The sequence below is a fragment of the Triturus cristatus genome, chromosome 1_2 (assembly GCF_964204655.1).
Source record: "Triturus cristatus chromosome 1_2, aTriCri1.1, whole genome shotgun sequence".
Lineage (NCBI taxonomy): Eukaryota > Metazoa > Chordata > Amphibia > Caudata > Salamandridae > Triturus > Triturus cristatus.
The window spans coordinates 1,196,080,896-1,196,101,794 of NC_140580.1; the positions used below are offsets into that span (position 1 = coordinate 1,196,080,896).

At 54.6% G+C, this 20,899-nt stretch overlaps 1 protein-coding gene across 3 annotated transcripts in view; it reads right to left on the reverse strand.

Annotated features, from left to right (window-relative positions):
- Positions 1-20,899, reverse strand: part of COL27A1 (collagen type XXVII alpha 1 chain) — a 2,221,286-nt gene that overhangs the window by 363,245 nt on the left and 1,837,142 nt on the right. For all 3 annotated transcript variants that reach the window (XM_085614179.1, XM_085614180.1, XM_085614178.1), the window contains exons 51-52: positions 12,203-12,265; positions 10,289-10,342 (exon numbers count right to left, since the gene is read on the reverse strand). In XM_085614179.1, coding sequence (XP_085470305.1) covers positions 10,289-10,342; positions 12,203-12,265 — 117 coding nt within the window. The remainder of the gene's footprint in view (positions 1-10,288; positions 10,343-12,202; positions 12,266-20,899) is intronic.

Here is a 20,899-nt window from a genome sequence, read left to right on the forward strand (position 1 = left end):
TTTCACAGATTAATGAAGAGGGCCTAGTTAACCTGTAGCCTTTCTTAGCAGGAGGTTACTTCCACGGGAACAAAGATGGAGTGCTATTGAGCGTGAGGCATTTGCTGTGGTCTGGGCGCTGAAGAAGCTAAGACCCTACCTGTTTGGGTCTCACTTCCGGGTTCAGACGGACCACAGGCCCCTCAGATGGTTGATGCATATGAGGGGTGAGAATCCAAAGCTGTTGAGGTGGTCCATTTCCCTACAGGGTATGGATTTCACGGTGGAACATCGCCCTGGTACAGATCACGCCAATGCTGACGGTCTGTCCAGATTTTTCTGCCTTAGTGATGAGGAACTCCCTGGGCTAGGGTAGTTCTCCCCACTTTTCAGCTGGAGGGGACACGTGTTAGACCTGGCACCTTGGCGTGAGTCTCCCTTCCACTTTTTGTCGCTGTGCCTCATGTGTTGTTATGGTGTTGGCCGCTCAGAGCACTGTGCCACAGTGCAAGTGCTCCCTATGTAAAATGTATATGTTGTTTGGATTCCATGATTGGCTTATTTGGTTTACTATCAGACCCCAGTAAAGTGCACCAGGAGTGCCAGGGCATGTAAATACAAATACCGCTGGTGGGCTCGCAGCACTGGTTGTGCCACCCACAGAAGCGGCCTGGTGAAATGTATCTAAGGTCTGCCATTGCAGAGCCTGCGTGCAGTCTGGTACTGACATGCTGACTGGGCAAGTGCACACACTTGCCAGTCCCTAAAACCTTCCCTTAACTTCATATTAGTCACCCCTATGGTAGGCCCCAGGGCAGGGTGCATTGTAAGCATAAGGTAGGACAAGCCCTGATGTGTGTGGCATGTCCTAATAGTGAATTACAGCCATTTTCGTTTTTCACTATAGTAAGGCTACCCTGTTCTCATAGGCCAGAATGGGCTGTTAAGATTGTTACATCCTATGATCCTAACAGGCCCAGGGAACACATGGTAGAAAATCGAGTTTGGTATGCCTGAACTCAGAATAATAAGGTACACCTTTTAGTAAGGTTTATTTTAATATTCTGCGTTTGCAAATGCCACTTTTAGAAAGCTGGCCTTTGCTTGCCTAACCATTTCAGCCCGCCTCTGCGTGATGTGTATCTGCTGTCTGGCTTGCGTGAGTGACAAGCCTGGGGAAACCCAGATGGGCAGGGCTAGGTAGCCTGGTGGAGAATAGGACGATTGGCAGGTAGATGGGTGGGAGGAGCGCACCTGGGCTCTGAATAGGACTGTGCTCTGCCACCACAATGCCGGCTCCGCCCCCTGTGGAGAGTCTGATGACTCTGCCCTGCACCTCGAATGAAGCAGCCTGCATCGCGTAAACAAAGTGCTCCAGAACTGGACTGAACTAGGCAAGGGCTTCCCTGGCCTGGGAGAACAAAAGAAATGTGGTATAAATGTAGGAGCCCTGCTCCTAAGAAATCAGATCCTGCTACAAGACGAACCTCTGCCTGAGGAGAAGGAACCGGGAAAGCTGTGGGAGGAATACTGTCCCTGACCTGGGGGATTGGCCTGCAGTGGTTGCCCTGCTACTGAAGGAGAGGAGAAAGATTGCTGATAAACTTTGCTTCAACTTGTGCTGTTTAAGATCTCCAAGGGCTTGTGCTGAGCTTGCTCCCTGAACGAAGTCCCAGGACCAGTGGACTTCACCGCCGTGTGAGAGAGCAGGAAAACGGACCGTTTTCCCTGAAATCTGGAAGAGAACTGCTGCATGCGCTTCCCGAACGAAGCGTACTTCCCTGAAGCTTGCACCCGCTGTCCGGCCCGAACAACGTGATTGTGGCCCCTCTACGAGCCGTAGCTCGCACCGCAAAGGAGGGTCTCACCCCGCCTGAGCATCGTCACTATTGGCCCCTACGAGTCGCAACTCGCACCGCAACGGAAGGACTGTGACTGTATGGCTTCACCCCCCTAACAAACCACATATGCCTGCGTACGCGCCTTCCCTCTGCTGTGGGGAAAGTGGCGGCGCGTGTGGTGATCCCGTGCGTCTCCCCTGTGAGGAGCGTACGAGCGTTTGTGCCCCGCAGCGTGATCTTCAAGTTACCCATCACCAGCACGGCGCGAATGCCGCAACCCGCTGGAAAGTGCCCCTGGATGTTCATCCCCTGAGCCTGCAACGCCCAAGGTCGCTGAGTACCGTAGTACGCATCGCCAGGACGACCGAGCCTTCGCGCCAACTCCCCAAAGATAAAGGTACTGTGCCCGATCGCACCTCGAGGTGCACGCTCCCCCTTTGGAGCGCCCGCAGAGCGAGTGAGACCCGCTCCCCACCCGAACCGGGAACGAAGTGCACGGACCTTGTAACAATACGCTGAACTGAGAACTCTTTTTGCCAAGTAATATTGTGGGCCCGCATACACGTTATTGGGTCTTGTGATAATCCTGAATTCTATAAACAAAGTATATTTTGATACACCCAGTGTGGAGTCCATTTGTGGGGGTAACATTGGATTGTTGTGTGTGATCACAAATGCTTAACCATTACGCCTAAGATAACGCCTTGTCTGCTCGGGCCAAGCTACCTAGAGGGTGAGCAGGGGTTATTGTTAAAGTGTACCCCCCTTTCCCTGACTGGAAGAAGGACCCCCTGTTTGTCCCAGGTACTCACCTGTGTCACCCAGGGAATCCGGATTCTAACAGATGCTCTACCTCCGTTGGAGATAAAAGGAGATCCAGTCTCCTATGAGGTGACTTTGTGCAGTCGAGGGCAACTTATGGTGGTTTTATTTTTGACTCAGGGTTAGGGGATTCAGCAGTCCCCGGGCCCTTAGCAGCTGGATCACCAACCTCTACCCAGGAGGGCCTAGGAGGTCCGCTGTTGCTGAGGCAAAGTCTGGGGCGGGTCTGCTGGAGACCTATGTCATAGCCTGGAAAGGGGAGACATTGTTAGGGGAACTGGCACGTAGGTGGTGCCAGCCCCCAGAAGTGCACTGTTGCTTTGTTCTCCTTAAAGTGCTCCAGGGCCGAGTATGCCTTAACTCCAAAGATAGGGATGCCATCGAATGGCGTGTCCATTAGTGGGATTTTTGGTTATCACTGGAAAATCCAGTGGGGCGAATCCAAGCATGCCGCAAAAGCCCTACCCAAGCAGCCAGTGGTGTCCAGGCCAGAGCAGATGACGTATTTTGCAGTGTCATGACCATCCTGCATTATTTGCTGTAGGCTGGTCTGAAGTTCCTCTAGGACTGCAGCCAAGATGTTCGCTACTATGTCCCACAATGCAAGCGAGTATTGTCATAGGAGGCGACTTGAATTCACCAGCTTGAGGGCGTGGCCGGCTGAAGAGAACATGTGTTTGGCAAATGCCTCCATGCTTTTCGACTCTCGGTCTAGCGTTAAACGTGGGGTTGAGCGTGCTGGTGGAGGCCTGGCTACCAGGCTCCCAGGACTTGGATGCTGCAAGATTAACGCTGGGTCTTATTTGTGCATGCCTATGCCTCCTGGCTATTTGCCTATTGACTGGTGGGCAAAATCCTGGCTTTCCTCAGCTGCATGTGTCCTTGGAACCTCATTGAACAGCAGGAGGCGTGCCTGTGAGGTCTGTCCTGGCTGCAGGACCTCAGTCAGGATGTTTGTTTTGACGTCCATAGTCAGTAGTTGTAGATCTAAAACCTCTGCTGCTCTTTGCAAGTCAATAGCAAAGGAGGCAGACTCTTCAGCTGAGTGGGCAGCACTAGGAGAGTGGAGACCAGTGTCAGGTGAAGTCCCGCTGGCCTCTTGTAGGTCCAAAAAGAGATTTTCGTCATTGTCTAGTTGAGAAGTATCATCAGTGTCATTGTCTTATTCTGGAAACCTATAATTGAGAGGAAGAGTCCCCGAATCGGAACAAGCTCAGGGTCGAGGGGGATGTGATGTCGGTCAAGTTTGCAGCAGATTTGCTGCTGAGTCTGAAAGGACACCTGGCTCTCCTCCAACATCAGTGGCATCGCTGCCGGCAGCGATGCTCAAGTCCCGCAGCGGTTGTGGCGCCATATAGGGTGTCAGGTAGGCATCAGCCCTCGAGTCTGTGCTGACTCTGGGCCAGGACCAAGAGGCACGGTGCATGTCGGGACAGATCCACCAGAGGTAGACTGACTGAAGGCCCCCTCAGATCCACAGGGCACGGAGGTGCTCCAGAGGGATCTGGTGGAGTACTAAAGATCTGTTGCATGTCCTCTTTGAGGGCCGGGACCTGCTGCAGTGACGCCAATGGACACAGAAACTCAGACTGAATTGGAATCAAAGCCAGGATCTGTTCCGAGGTAAGAGGCTAAGACCGTGACTTGGAGGTAAACTGGGGGCTGAGGAAATCCTTGTGATGGGGTCGCAGGAATGAAGAGGGCTCTACTTCAACTGCGTGTGTTTCTTCTTCTTTGACTTACCTGATGGCTTCAACCTGGAAGAAGAGCATTAGTGAGATCAACCTTGGAAACAAGATTGCATCGCTGTTTCGACTTCGATGGGACAGAGCCTTTCAGTGATGTTCCGTGATGTAGAGCTTGGCCTTGGGGTCCCGGATGGATTTCTGATTCATCTAAGCGCAGTTGTCGCACAACGCCAAGTAGTGTGAAGAGCCTAAACACCTGAGACACACCACTTGAGCATCTATCCCTGACATTTGTTTTTGGCAGCGCTTGCAAGGCTTGAACCCTCTTGTCTTAGGGGGGACATGTTCCTTGCACACTGGCAAAACTTTGCAAATTTGGTCTGCCACACCCGACAGAATTGAGGGAAAGAGGTCTGGATCCATGTTGGAAGGTGCAGAAATAAAGGAACAGACATCAGCAAGGGCAGGAAGGATATGACGCAGAGCTCCACAATGCCACCTACCGGCGTGAGAGGGAATTGTTGAAGATAATTCTCTGAAGCCAGTCTGGAGCCTGGAGTGTTTATAAAGTGAGGAATCTGTAGTTAGAAGTATCCATCAGAGACACCTCATCCCAACTGATGCGCCTCACACAGCCCCTTCCAGACACTTTACCCCAAAAAGATGTGCCTGAAACTCCCGCACAGAAATTACTACTCATTAGATATGTGTCATGTGAGGGCACTGGAGGTTGCAGCTACTTTTGAGATGATGCATGCGCTGGGAGCTGGGAGAAAAGTGTGCAAGGAGCAGGTGAAATCAACCTCACCTTGGAGCGACTGCCTGAAGTTACAGCTGATGAGAGATGTAGCTCCCCTCAATGACCTGATCTTAGATCAATGACAGTTTCCCCTGGGATTACTTAGGAGCAGCGAGAGCGCCCCTGGAGGCCTCACCTCGGAACAGGTGCAACGGCTCCCTCCTTGAACTGGTGAAAGGATTCTGATCTTGGAGCAATGAGAGAGTTTTCTTAGAAGACCTGCCCTTGGAGCAAATGAAAGAGTTTGTTCCCATCAGTGATATGATCTTAGAGCAGTGAGAGTTTCTTTGGATCATCTAACCTTGGATAAGGTTGAAGAATTCGCTCACCGGGAGGGCCTGACCTTGGAGCAGTGAAAGAGGTCCCTCTCCAGGATAACTTGATCTTGGAGCAGCAAGAATTCTCTCCTCTGGATGACTTGACCTTGGAGCTGTGAGAGTTCCCATGGAAGACCAGTCCTTTGAGCTGTGAGAGTTCCCATGGAAGACCTGACCTTGGAGCTGTGAGAGTTCCCATGGAAGACCAGACCTTTGGGCTGTGAGAGTTCCCATGGAAGACAAGACATTTGGGATGTGAGAGTTCCCATGGAAGACCATATTTGGGCTGTGAGTGTTCCCATGGAAGACCATATTTGGGCTGTGAGTGTTCCCATGGAAGACCAGACATTTGGGCTGTGAGAGTTCCCATGGAAGACCAGACATTTCGGCTGTGAGAGTTCCCATGGAAGACCAGACATTTCGGCTGTGAGAGTTCCCATGGAAGACCTGACATTGGAGCTGTGAGAGTTCCCATGGAAGACCTGACCTTGGAACTGTGAGAGTTCCCATGGAAGACCTGACCTTGGAGTTGCGATAGGTCCCATGGAAGACCTGACCTTGGAGCTGTGAGAGTTCCATTGAAGGCCTGACCTTGGAGCTGTGGGAGTTCCCATGGAAGACTTGACCTTGGAGCTCTGACATTGGAGCAGGTTGAAGAATTCGCTCACCGGGAGGGCCTGACCTTGGAGCAGTGAAAGAGGTCCCTCTCCAGGATAACTTGATCTTGGAGCATCAAGAATTCTCTCCCTTGGATGACCTGACCTTGGAGCTGTGAGAGTTCCCATGAAGACCAGACCTTTGGGCTGTGAGAGTTCCCATGGAAGACCAGACATTTGGGCTGTGAGAGTTCCCATGGAAGACCAGACATTTGGGATGTGAGAGTTCCCATGGAAGACCAGACGTTTGAGCTGTGAGAGTTCCCATGGAAGACCTGAGCTTGGAGCTGTGAGAGTTCCATTGAAGGCCTGACCTTGGAGCTGTGGGAGTTCCCATGGATGGCCTGACCTTGGAGCTGTGGGAGTTCCCATGGATGGCCTGACCTTGGAGCTGTGGGAGTTCCCATGGATGACCTGACCTTGGAGCTGTGAGAGTTCAAATAGAAGACCTGACCTTGGAGCTGTGAGAGTTCAAATAGAAGACCTGACATTGGAGCTGTGAGAGTTCCATTGAAGGCCTGACCTTGGAGCTGTGAGATTTCTCATGGAAGACCTGACCTTGGAGCTGTGAGAGTTTCCATAGATGACCTGACCTTGGAGCTGTGAGAGTTCCCATGGAAGACCTGACCTTGGAGCTTTGAGAGTTCTGATGGAAGACCTGACCTTGGAGTTGTGAGACTTCCCATGGAAGACCTGACCTTGGAGCTGTGTGAATTCCCATGGAAGACCTGACCTTGGAGCTGTGAGAGGTCCCATGAAAGACTTGACCTTGGAGCTCTGAGAGTTCCCATGGAAGACTTGACCTTTAAGCTGAGAGAGTTCCCATGCAAGGAATGACCTTGGAACTGTAACAGTTCCCATGAAATACCTGACCTTGGAGCTGTGAGAGTTCCATTGAAGGCCTGACCTTGGAGCTGTGAGAGTTCCATTGAAGGCCTGACCTTGGAGCTGTGAGAGTTCTCATGAAAGACCTGAACTTGGAGCTGTGAGAGTTCCCATGGAAGACCTGACTTTGGAGCTGTGAGAGCTCCCATGGAAGACACCTGACCTTGGAGCTGTGAGAGTTCCCACGGAAGACCTGACCTAAGATCTGTGAGAGGTCCCATGGGAGAACTGACCATGGAGCTGTGAGAGTTCCCATGGGAGACCTGACCATGGAGCTGTGAGAGTTCCCACGGAAGACCTGACCTTAGATCTGTGAGAGTTCCCATGGAAGGCCTGACCTTGGAGCTGTAAGAGTTCCCATGAAAGACCTGACCTTGGAGCTGTAAGAGTTCCCATGAAAGACCTGACCTTGGAGCTGTGAGAGTGCCCATGGAAGATCTGACTTTGGAGCTGTGAGAGTTCCCTTGGAACACCTGACCATAGAACTGTGAGAGTTCCCATGGAAGACCTGACCTTGGAGCTGTGAGAGTTCCCATGAAAAAGGAAAACCTGACCTTGGAGCTGTGAGAGGTCCCATGGAAGACCAGACCTTGGAGCTGTGAGAGTTCCCATGGAAGACCTGACCTTGGAGCTCTGAGAGTTCCCATTGAAAACCTGACCTTGGAGCTGTGAGAGTTCCATTGGAAGACCTGACCTTGGAGCTGTGAGAGTTCCCATAGAAGGCCTGACCTTGGAGCTGTGAGAGTTCCCATTGAAGACCTGAACTTGGAGCTGTGAGAGTTCCCATGGAAGACCTGACCTTGGAGCTGTGAGAGTTCCCATCCATGGAAGACCTGACCTTGGAGCTGTGAGAGTTCCCATTGAAGACCTGACCTTGGAGCTGTGAGAGTTCCAATGGAAGGCCTGACGTTGGAGCAGTGAGAGTTCCCATAGAAGACCTGACCTTGGAGCTGTGAGAGTTCCCATGGAAGACCTGACATTGGAGCTGTGAGAGTTCCATTGGAAGAGCTGACCTTGGAGTGTGAGAGTCCCCATGGAAGACCAGACCTTTGAGCTGCGAGAGTTCCCATGGAAGACCTGACCTTGGAGCTGTGAGAGGTCCCATGGAAGACCTGACCTTGGAGCTGCGAGAGTTCCATTGGAAAACCTGACCTTGGAGCTGTGAGAGTTCCATATGAAGACTTAACCTTGGAGCTGTGAGAGTTCCCATAGAAGACCTAACCTTGGAGCTGTAAGAGTTCCCATTGAAGACCTGACCTTGGAGCTGTGAAAGTTCCCATGGAAGACCTGACCTTGGAGCTGTGAGAGTTCCCATCCATGGAAGACCTGACCTTGGAGCTGTGAGAGTTCCCATTGAAGACCTGGCCTTGGAGCTGTGAGAGTTCCCATGGAAGGCCTGACCTTGGAGCTGTGAGAGTTCCCATGGAAGACCTGACCTTGGAGCTGTGAGAGTTCCCATGGAAGACCTGACCTTGGAGCTGTGAGAGTTCCATTGGAAGACCTGACCTTAGAGCTGTGAGAGGTACATTGGAAGAGCTGACCTTGGAGTGTGAGAGTTCCCATGGAAGGCCTGACCTTGGAGCTGTGAGAGTTCCCATAGAAGACCTGACCTTGGAGCTGTGAGAGTTCCGAATGAAGACTTGACCTTGGAGCTGTGAGAGTTCCATTGAAGGCCTGACCTTGGAGCTGTGAGAGTTCCATTGAAGGCCTGATCTTGGAGCTGTGAGAGTTCCCATGGATGGCCTGACCTTGGAGCTGTGGGAGTTCCCATGGAGTGCCTGACCTTGGAGCTGTGGGAGTTCCCATGGATGACCTGACCTTGGAGCTGTGAGAGTTCCGAATGAAGACCTGACCTTGGAGCTGTGAGAGTTCCCATGGAAGACCTGACCTTGGAGCTGTGAGAGTTCCCATGGAAGACCTGACCTTGGAGCTGTGAGAGTTCCATTGAAGGCCTGACCTTGGAGCTGTGAGAGTTCCCATGGATGGCCTGACCTTGGAGCTGTGGGAGTTCCCATTGAAGACCTGGCCTTGGAGCTGTGAGAGTTCCAATGGAAGACCTGACCTTGGAGCTGTGAGAGTTCCCATTGAAGACCTGGCCTTGGAGCTGTGAGAGTTCCAATGGAAGGCCTGACCTTGGAGCTGTGAAAGTTCCATTAGAAGACCTGACCTTAGAGCTGTGAGAGGTACATTGGAAGAGCTGACCTTGGAGTGTGAGAGTTCCCATGGAAGGCCTGACCTTGGAGCTGTGAGAGTTCCCATAGAAGACCTGACCTTGGAGCTGTGAGAGTTCCCATGGAAGACCTGACCTTGGAGCTGTGAGAGTTCCATTGAAGGCCTGACCTTGGAGCTGTGAGAGTTCCCATGGATGGCCTGACCTTGGAGCTGTGGGAGTTCCCATGGATGACCTGACCTTGGAGCTGTGAGAGTTCCCATGGATGGCCTGACCTTGGAGCTGTGGGAGTTCCCATTGAAGACCTGGCCTTGGAGCTGTGAGAGTTCCCATGGAAGGCCTGACCTTGGAGCTGTGAGAGTTCCCATTGAAGACCTGGCCTTGGAGCTGTGAGAGTTCCAATGGAAGGCCTGACCTTGGAGCTGTGAAAGTTCCATTAGAAGACCTGACCTTAGAGCTGTGAGAGGTACATTGGAAGAGCTGACCTTGGAGTGTGAGAGTTCCCATGGAAGGCCTGACCTTGGAGCTGTGAGAGTTCCCATAGAAGACCTGACCTTGGAGCTGTGAGAGTTCCATTGAAGGCCTGACCTTGGAGCTGTGAGAGTTCCCATGGATGGCCTGACCTTGGAGCTGTGGGAGTTCCCATGGATGACCTGACCTTGGAGCTGTGAGAATTCAAATAGAAGACCTGACCTTGGAGCTGTGAGAGTTCCCATGGATGGCCTGACCTTGGAGCTGTGAGAGTTCCCATGGATGGCCTGACCTTGGAGCTGTGAGAGTTCCAATGGAAGGCCTGACCTTGGAGCTGTGAGAGTTCCATTGAAGGCCTGACCTTGGAGCTGTGAGAGTTCCCATAGAAGACCTGACCTTGGAGCTGTGGGGGTTCCCGTATAAGAGCCGACCTTGGAGCTGTGACAGACTCTCTTCTTGGAGCAGGTGGAAGAGTTCTCTTCCCTGAACCTGGCCACGGAGTAGGTACAAGGGTCATCTCTGAAGCATCTGTGAATGGCCTCACCTTGGGGCAGCAGTAGAGTTCTGTCCTCGTGATCAGCTGAGATGGAAGAAGTGAAACTGTCCGCTCCCCAGAGGAACATGAACTATGAAGTAACATCAGAAAAGAAGACAACTTACAAGATTTCCGGAAGGTCCCACAATTCCGCTGGGTCCAACGAGACCTTCCTTTCCCTGTGAAGAGAAAGACAAAACAGCATCTGATCACTACTAATGTTGCGACACAAAACAACACAGAAGCGTGTCAACAACTACAAACCGACAGGACACAAGCCAATTCCAAGAGAGGGAGTGAGTGAGGCGGAGCTCTGAGTGCACGCGCCAGTGAGTGAGGGGTGAACGAGTGAGCGGCGGCTCAGGTATCATCTCTTGCAACATTTGAAAAATAAACCAGTTGTAAATTTCCTATTCTAACAATCTGTAACTAAATTGTTGACGTCGCGACACCAAAGCAAAATGGTTTGTGTCTTCCTCAGGGCAGAGTGCAAACGAAAGATGAATCAAACTTGCAATTCGAGCCACAAAGGTTGCAGAGGTTTAACTCAGTTCCTTAGTTCAGTGCTTGGATAATGTTTGGTGGTTTTGTGGTGTTTGGGACAGACATCTTTTGGCTTGGACAGGGTTTGCTTTGAGTGGAATCAAAGCCTACAATGACTTCCTTCTGTCTCTACAGGACGGAGCATTTGTCAACAGAGGTGGAGAGCCAGGTGTGTCTGCTTGAGAGCCTGTGGTTAATCCGTGCTCTTCGAAATTGAGGTTCACACACGATCACCACCGTAAAGCGCCCCAAACACAGTGCTGTGTACGTCGACACAGAGGCATGATGTAAAATGCAGAAAGCAGAATTGTAAACAAGATGCCATAAATGTTCAGGTACAGGAAACCACAGTGTAAAATGGCTTTTGGGAATTGGCAAAGGGCCTTTGGAAAAAAAGGGGGGCCCTAGACACTGCCGTGAGTTTTGATCGCAGAGCCATGTTGCAGACATTGGGGGTTGGTGCAGACATTGGGGGTTGGTGCAGACATTGGGGGTTGGTGCAGACATTGGGGGTTGGTGCAGACCTTGAGGGTTGGTGCAGACCTTGAGGGTTGGTGCAGACCTTGAGGGTTGGTGCAGACCTTGGGGGTTGGTGCAGACCTTGAGGGTTGGTGCAGACCTTGAGGGTTGGTGCAGACTTTGGGGGTTGGTGCAGACTTTGGGGGTTGGTGCAGACATTGGGGGTTGGTGCAGACATTGGGGGTTGGTGCAGACATTGGGGGTTGGTGCAGACCTTGGGTTTTGTGCAAACATTGGGGGTTGGTGCAGACATTGGAGTTTGAAGCAGACCTTGGGGGTTGGTGCTGACTTTGGGGGTTGGTACAGACCTTGGGGGTTGGTACAGACCTTGGGGGTTGGTACAGACCTTGGGGGTTGGTGCAGACCTTGGGGGTTGGTGCAGACCTTGGGGGTTGGTGCAGACCTTGGGGGTTGGTGCAGACCTTGGGGGTTGGTGCAGACATTGGAGGTTGGTGCAGACCTTGGGGGTTGGTGCAGACCTTGGGGGTTGGTGCAGACCTTGGGGGTTGGTGCAGACCTTGGGGGTTGGTGCAGACATTGGGGGTTGGTACAGACATTGGGGGTTGGTGCAGACCTTGGGGGTTGGTACAGACCTTGGGGGTTGGTACAGACCTTGGGGGTTGGTACAGACCTTGGGGGTTGGTGCAGACCTTGGGGGTTGGTGCAGACCTTGGGGGTTGGTGCAGACCTTGGGGGTTGAAGCAGACTTTGGGGGTTGGTGCAGACATTGGAGGTTGGTGCAGACCTTGGGGGCTAGGTCCTGAAGCCCGTGAAATAGAAACTCTGCTAGGAGCTAGCAGAGAATGCCTTCTCGGCAGTCACTCCCCTCGCATGACTTTGAGAAGTTAGGTGGGGGTTGCGGACTGATGTCAACAGAACATGAAATAGAAACCAGTCCCACGGCAGACAGCCCCTCTGTGGGATACAGTGGTTCAGCCCTCTCTCATGGACTCAAACATCATCTGAGACACACCCACCATAAGACCCGGGGGGCCCCGGGGGCCTTGAATGCCTTTAAATCCGATATCCCCTGGAGGTCCCTAGAAAGGAAACAGAAAATTACCACACATTAAATTATTGAATTAGAAATTCTTTCACATGTGGAGAAGAATTCACAAAATGAATTCTTCAACTGATTAACCAGCATCTATCAACCAAGAAGGTGTCGCTGCCGAGCCCGCCCGTGATACCCCCGGCCAACCCCAACAATCGAGTGAAATCCCATAATACCACCGGCCAATCAAATGCCTGCACGCGCCAGTCATGAGAGGCAACCTCACCAACCACAGGACACCATTCGACAACCCCACCAACCACAGGACACCATTCGACAACCCCACCAACCACAGGACACCATTCGACAACCCCACCAACCACAGGACACCATTCGACAACCCCACCAACCACAGGACACCATTCGACAACCCCATGACGCCAGCCTTCAAGGCACAGGCCAGGGAGTCAGACTCATGCAGCCGGAAGCGACGCCCTTGAAGCTGACCCGGGGTGTCAGTAACGACAAGGAGGGGAGAGAGCGCAGCCGAGGGGAGACAGCAGAGGGGAGAGAGCGCAGCCGAGGGGAGACAGCAGAGGGGAGAGAGCGCAGCCGAGGGGAGACAGCAGAGGGGAGAGAGCGCAGCCGAGGGGAGACAGCAGAGGGGAGAGAGCGCAGCAGAGGGGAGAGAGCAGAGGGGAGAGAGCGCAGCAGAGGGGAGAGAGCGCAGCAGAGGGGAGAGAGCGCAGCAGAGGGGAGAGAGCGCAGCAGAGGGGAGAGAGCAGAGGGGAGAAAGCGCAGCAGAGGGGGGAGAGCGCAGCCGAGGGGAGACAGCAGAGGGGAGAAAGCGCAGCAGAGGGGGGAGAGCGCAGCCGAGGGGAGACAGCAGAGGGGAGAAAGCGCAGCAGAGGGGGGAGAGCGCAGCCGAGGGGAGACAGCAGAGGGGAGAGAGCGCAGCAGAGGGGAGAGAGCGCAGCAGAGGGGAGAGAGCGCAGCAGAGGGGAGAGAGCGCAGCCGAGGGGAGACGGCAGAGGGGAGAAAGCGCAGCAGAGGGGGGAGAGCGCAGCCGAGGGGAGACAGCAGAGGGGAGAGAGCGCAGCAGAGGGGAGAGAGCGCAGCAGAGGGGAGAGAGCGCAGCAGAGGGGAGACAGCAGAGGGGAGAAAGCGCAGCAGAGGGGAGAAAGCGCAGCAGAGGGGAGAAAGCGCAGCAGAGGGGAGAGAGCGCAGCAGAGGGGAGAGAGCGCAGCAGAGGGGAGAGAGCGCAGCAGAGGGGGGAGAAAGCGCAGCAGAGGGGGGAGAAAGCGCAGCAGAGGGGGGAGAAAGCGCAGCAGAGGGGGGAGAAAGCGCAGCAGAGGGGGGAGAAAGCGCAGCAGAGGGGGGAGAAAGCGCAGCAGAGGGGAGAGAGCGCAGCAGAGGGGAGAGAGCGCAGCAGAGGGGATGCATCCGACAAGGAGGGGGGAGAGCGCAGCAGAGGGGAGAGAGCGCAGCAGAGGGGAGAGAGCGCAGCAGAGGGGAGAGAGCGCAGCAGAGGGGAGAGAGCGCAGCAGAGGGGAGAGAGCGCAGCAGAGGGGGGAGAGCGCAGGAGAGGGGGGAGAGCGCAGCAGAGGGGGGAGAGCGCAGCAGACGGGAGAGAGCGCAGCAGAGGGGATGCATCCGACAAGGAGGGGGGAGAGCGCAGCAGAGGGGGGAGAGCGCAGCAGAGGGGAGAGAGCGCAGCAGAGGGGGGAGACAGCAGAGGGGGGAGAGCGCAGCAGAGGGGGGAGAGCGCAGCAGAGGGGGGAGAGCGCAGCAGAGGGGAGAGAGCGCAGCAGAGGGGAGAGAGCGCAGCAGAGGGGAGAGAGCGCAGCAGAGGGGAGAGAGCGCAGCAGAGGGGGGAGACAGCAGAGGGATCCATCCGGAATATTGGGGGCTTAAGGTGCTCACGGTGGTCCGATCCAGGAGTGCAAGCCATCGGAGCCCATTTGGATGTCAACATTTGGATGCCTCTTGGCCCAGCCCCTCGTGAGCTGAGCCCTCCATCACAAACCCCTTCTGTAAACCACAGGTGAAGGGCAGGCAAGTGATGGCGGTGGGCTAGCGTGGTGCAGCCAGACAGGCAACCTCACAGGGGAGGGAGCCAAGCACAGAAGAGTTTGACTGGCCAGCCAGTGATGAGCAAAGGAAGATCGTGATAAAGGCTATTGAGGAGAGAAAAAAAGGAGGAGGGGAGAGGGCCGGGGAGGGAGATCGGGGAGAGACAGAGAAAGGAGAGAGGGATGGGAGAAAAAGGGGAGCAACAAAAGGAGAGAGAGGGAGAAAGGTGAAGGGGGCGAGAGAGCGAGAGAGTGAGATAGGGCGAGAGAGGAGAAAAGGAGCAGCTAGAGAGATGGGGAAGAGAAAGAAAGTGAGGGGACAGAGTATCAGCTGCCACGTCTGCGGGATTGAATATTTAGACAACAGAGATGAGGAGTTCTTGTTCTGCGACCTCAGGGGGCCTCAGACGTGTCCAGCGTTGATCGCTTCTTCTTTTGTGACAGTGTTTCTTGTATTAGCAAAGAGTTGAGCATGGGGACTCAGTGGAGTCCCAGGGGATGGGGGGACTCAGTGGAGTCCCAGGGGATGGGGGGACTCAGTGGAGTCCCAGGGGATGGGGGGGACTCAGTGGAGTCCCAGGGGATGGGGGGGGACTCAGTGGAGTCCCAGGGGATGGGGGGGACTCAGTGGAGTCCCAGGGGATGGGGGGGGACGGGACTCAGTGGAGTCCCAGGGGATGGGGGGATGTGATGGAGTCCCAGGAGATGGGGGGGACTCAGTGGAGTCCCAGGGGATGGGGGGATGTGATGGAGTCCCAGGAGATGGGGGGGACTCAGTGGAGTCCCAGGGGATGGGGGGATGTGATGGAGTCCCAGGAGATGGGGGGATGTGATGGAGTCCCAGGAGATGGGGGGGACTCAGTGGAGTCCCAGGGGATGGGGGGACTCAGTGGAGTCCCGGGGGATGGGGGGGACTCAGTGGAGTCCCAGGGGATGGGGGGGACTCAGTGGAGTCCCAGGGGATGGGGGGATGGGATGGGGGGGGGGACTCAGTGGAGTCCCAGGGGATGGGGGGATGTGGTGGAGTCCCAGGGGATGGGGGGGACTCAGTGGAGTCCCAGGGGATGGGGGGATGTGGTGGAGTCCCAGGGGATGGGGGGACTCAGTGGAGTCCCAGGGGATGGGGGGATGTGATCACATTGCTTCAGGTCATGGATGAGGGTGTCACACATGGGTACCACCTGGAGTCTGGAAGGAGTCACCGCCATCCACATGCAAGAGTCTGAGAGTCTGAACAGCAGTTCTGAAGTTGCTTCCTGGAAGAAACACTTTCCTTTTCTTTGGAAGAACGAGCAGCTACAAGGCCAACCTTGTCTTTTGGCAATGAGGTCCTTGAGGGGAGGGTCATTTAATGAAATTTGGGGTTTACATCTGTCATGGATCATGTAATTGAGCCAGATTTCTACTGTATCTGGTTTATTGTTCTTCAGGCAGGCGCTGGGCATCGAGGTCTGGGTGAGGCGCAGGCAGTGTTTGAGGCGCCAGACATCCAGGCCTGAGTGATGAGCAGGCAGTGTTTGAGGCACCGAGCATCCAGGCCTGGGTGATGAGCAGGCAGTGTTTGAGGCGCCAGACATCCAGGTCTGGGTGATGAGCAGGCAGTGTTTGAGACACCGAGCATCCAGGCCTGGGTGATGAGCAGGCAGTGTTTGAGGCGCCAGACATCCAGGCCTGAGTAATGAGCAGGCAGTGTTTGAGGCGCCAGACATCCAGGTCTGGGTGATGAGCAGGCAGTGTTTGAGGCGCCAGACATCCAGGTCTGGGTGATGAGCAGGCAGTGTTTGAGGCGCCAGACATCCAGGTCTGGGTGATGAGCAGGCAGTGTTTGAGGCGCCAGACATCCAGGTCTGGGTGATGAGCAGGCAGTGTTTGAGGCGCCAGACATCCAGGTCTGGGTGATGAGCAGGCAGTGTTTGAGGCGCTGGATATCCAGGTCTGGGTGATGAGCAGGCAGTGTTTGAGGCACTGAGCATCCAGGCCTGTTGATGAGCAGGCAGTGTTTGAGGCACCGAGCATCCAGGCCTGGGTGATGAGCAGGCAGTGTTTGAGGCGCCAGACATCCAGGCCTGAGTGATGAGCAGGCAGTGTTTGAGGCGCCAGACATCCAGGTCTGGGTGATGAGCAGGCAGTGTTTGAGGCGCCAGACATCCAGGTCTGGGTGATGAGCAGGCAGTGTTTGAGGCGCCAGACATCCAGGCCTGAGTGATGAGCAGGCAGTGTTTGAGGCGCTGGATATCCAGGTCTGGGTGATGAGCAGGCAGTGTTTGAGGCACCAGACATCCAGGCCTGACTGATGAGCAGGCAGTGTTTGAGGTGCCAGACATCCAGGTCTGGGTGATGAGCAGGCAGTGTTTGAGGCGCCAGACATCCAGGTCTGGGTGATGAGCAGGCAGTGTTTGAGGCGCCGGATATCCAGGTCTGGGTGATGAGCAGGCAGTGTTTGAGGCGCCGGATATCCAGGTCTGGGTGATGAGCAGACAGTGTTTGAGGCGCTGGACATGTGTCTAGTCCTTGGCAGCTGACCTTAGTCTACAGAAGCACTTCCGGGGGAAACGCTTAAACATCGCCTTTCCCGCCGGCTCCGTGCTTCGAATTCTTTCCGGATTCTCCTGAGACGCGATTGATGTTCCCGGAGCTGAGACGCGTCAGGAATCAGCCGTTCTACTCCGCGCTGGAGCGCTGTTTGTTTGCTTTCCTTGCCGCGCTGGAGCGCGAGTCGAGGTATTGAACTTTTCCCCGACCTGTGTACCCTTGCCGCGCAGGAGCGCTGTACGGGGGTTAAGGGTTATTACACAGGAGTGCTTTACTTTGGGTTGTCCTCACAGTTGTTTTGTTTCCCCATCACGCAGGAGCGCGGCATTGGGGTATAGCTCCACAGAGCTGGAGCGTTGTTCATAGCTTACGTTTGCCTTCCAGGGATGCCACATTTTTAGTTGTGACTAAGCATTGGTTAATGCAGTACGCGCAGGAGCGCTTTGCCTTCTGGTTTGACATTGGTTTATTGCACATTGCGCAGGAGCGCTTTCCCTTGGTTTTGCTTGGGTACCTTTGCGCAGGAGCGCCTCACCTTGGTTATCCTTCTTTGGAGTTGCAATGATTTCTGGGTACCGTAGTCTACAGAAGCACTGGTGAGTTCCCAGAAGGAGAACATTTTCTGTGTATGTTTTAAGGGTTGCTCAGAAAGCGGGAGGTGTGGTTCTTTTCTGATCTAGTTCCTTCCTGTTTTCCAGTTGGCACCGAGATACCCCGCAAGCTCCACACCACACACCAAGCCTCTACATTCTTGTCTGGCTCCCTTCCCTGCGTCCATCTCATCCCTGCTGGGTCCTACATTCCACAAGGGTCAGGTGGGTACAGGGGCAGGTGCTCTTGTCGTCTCTGCGGAATTGCTTCACAAGCAGAGGTAAGTCTTGTGGGGCATCTGACAACATGCAAGTCTGGGTGATGAGCAGGCAGTGTTTGAGGCACCAGACATCCAGGTCTGGGTGATGAGCAGGCAGTGTTTGAGGCACCGAGCATCCAGGCCTGGGTGATGAGCAGGCAGTGTTTGAGGCACCGAGCATCCAGGCCTGGGTGATGAGCAGGCAGTGTTTGAGGCGCTGGATATCCAGGTCTGGGTGATGAGCAGGCAGTGTTTGAGGCGCCGGATATCCAGGTCTGGGTGATGAGCAGGCAGTGTTTGAGGCGCCAGACATCCAGGTCTGGGTGATGAGCAGGCAGTGTTTGAGGCGCCAGACATCCAGGTCTGGGTGATGAGCAGGCAGTGTTTGAGGCATCGAGCATCCAGGCCTGGGTGATGAGCAGGCAGTGTTTGAGGCGCCAGACATCCAGGTCTGGGTGATGAGCAGGCAGTGTTTGAGGCGCCAGACATCCAGGCCTGAGTGATGAGCAGGCAGTGTTTGAGGCGCTGGATATCCAGGTCTGGGTGATGAGCAGGCAGTGTTTGAGGCGCCAGACATCCAGGCCTGAGTGATGAGCAGGCAGTGTTTGAGGTGCCAGACATCCAGGTCTGGGTGATGAGCAGGCAGTGTTTGAGGCACCAGACATCCAGGTCTGGGTGATGAGCAGGCAGTGTTTGAGGCGCCGGATATCCAGGTCTGGGTGATGAGCAGGCAGTGTTTGAGGCACCGGATATCCAGGTCTGGGTGATGAGCAGGCAGTGTTTGAGGCGCTGGACATGTGTCTTGTCCTTGGCAGCTGACCTTAGTCTACAGAAGCACTTCCGGGGGAAACGCTCAAACATCGCCTTTCCTGCCGGCTCCGTGCTTCGAATTCCTTCCGGATTCTCCTGAGACGCGATTGATGTTTCCGGAGCTGAGACGCGTCAGGAATCAGCCGTTCTACTCCGCGCTGGAGCGCTGTTTGTTTGCTTTCCTCGCCGCGCTGGAGCGCGAGTCGAGGTATTGAACTTTTCCCCGACCTGTGTACCCTTGCCGCGCAGGAGCGCTGTACGGGGGTTAAGGGTTATTACACAGGAGTGCTTTACTTTGGGTTTTCCTCACAGTTGTTTTGTTTCCCCATCACGCAGGAGCGCTGCATTCGGGTATAGCTCCACAGAGCTGGAGCGTTGTTCATAGCTTACGTTTGCCTTCCAGGGATGCCACATTTTTAGTTGTGACTAAGCATTGGTTAATGCAGTACGCGCAGGAGCGCTTTGCCTTCTGGTTTGACATTGGTTTATTGCACATTGCGCAGGAGCGCTTTCCCTTGGTTTTGCTTGGGTACCTTTACGCAGGAGCGCCTCACCTTGGTTATCCTTCTTTGGAGTTGCAATGATTTCTGGCTACCGTAGTCTACAGAAGCACTGGTGAGTTCCCAGAAGGAGAACATTTTCTGTGTATGTTTTAAGGGTTGCTCAGAAAGCGGGAGGTGTGGTTCTTTTCTGATCTAGTTCCTTCCTGTTTTCCAGTTGGCACCGAGATACCCCGCAAGCTCCACACCACACACCAAGCCTCTACATTCTTGTCTGGCTCCCTTCCCTGCGTCCATCTCATCCCTGCTGGGTCCTACATTCCACAAGGGTCAGGTGGGTACAGGGGCAGGTGCTCTTGTCGTCTCTGCGGAATTGCTTCACAAGCAGAGGTAAGTCGTGTGGGGCATCTGACAACATGCAAGTCTGGGTGATGAGCAGGCAGTGTTTGAGGCACCAGACATCCAGGCCTGGGTGATAAGCAGGCAGAGTTTGAGGCACCAGACATCCAGGCCTGGGTGAGGCGCAGGCAGTGTTTGAGGCGCTAGATATCCAGGTCTGAGTGATGAGCAGGCAGTGTTTGAGGTGCCGGACATGCAGGTCTGGGTGATGAGCAGGCAGTGTTTGAGGCACCAGACATCCAGGCCTGAGTGATGAGCAGGCAGTGTTTGAGGCGCCAAACATCCAGGCCTGGGTGATGAGCAGGCAGTGTTTGAGGCGCTGGACACACAGGTCTGGGTGATGAGCAGGCAGTGTTTGAGGCGCCGGATATCCAGGTCTGGGTGATGAGCAGGCAGTGTTTGAGGCGCCGGATATCCAGGTCTGGGTGATGAGCAGGCAGTGTTTGAGGCGCTGGACATGCAAATCTGGGTGATGAGCAGGCAGTGTTTGAGGCACCAGACATGCACGCCTGGGTGAGGCGCAGGCAGTGTTTGAGGCGCTAGATATCCAGGTCTGAGTGATGAGCAGGCAGTGTTTGAGGCAAAGGACATGTAGGTCTGGGTGATGAGCAGGCAGTGTTTGAGGCACCAGACATCCAGGCCTGGGTGATGAGCAGGCAGTGTTTGAGGCGCCAAACATCCAGGCCTGGGTGATGAGCAGGCAGTGTTTGAGGCGCTGGACACACAGATCTGGGTGATGAGCAGGCAGTGTTTGAGGCGCTGGACATCCAGGCCTGGGTGAGAGGAAGCACTGGACATCACTCTACTGGGGACAGGAAGCAATGGACGTCACCCGGGGCAGGCAGCAATGAACGTCACTCGGGCAAGCAGCACTGGATGTCACTTTACAGGGGCCATGAAGCAATGGATGTCACTGTAAAGGGGGCAGCAAGCAATGAACGCCACTCTACTGGGGACAAGAAGCACTGAAAGTCACTCTTTTGGGGACAGGAAGCAATGGATGTCACTCGGGACACGAAGCAATGAACGTCACTCTACTGGGGACAGGAAGCACTGGAAGTTACTCTTCCGGGCACAGGAAGCAATGAACGCCACTCTACTGGGGTCAGGAAGCACTGGAAGTCACTCTCTGGGGACAGGAAGCAATGGACGTCACTTTACTAGGGACAGGAAGCAATGAACTTCACTCTACTGGGGACAGGAAGCAATGAACGTCACTCTACTGGGGACAGGAAGCAATAGACATCACTCGGTACAGGAAGCAAAGAACGTCACTCTACTGGGGACAGCAAGCAATGAACGTCACTCAGTACAGGAAGCAATGAACGTCCATCTACTGGGGACAGGGAGCAATGGACGTCATTCGGGACAGGAAGCAATGAACGTCACTCTACTGGGGACAGGAAGCACTGGAAGTCCCTCTTCCGGGGATAGGAAGCAATGGACGTCAGTCTACTGGGGACAGTAAGCACTGGAAGTCACTCTTCCAGGGACAGGAAGCAATGGACGTCACTCAG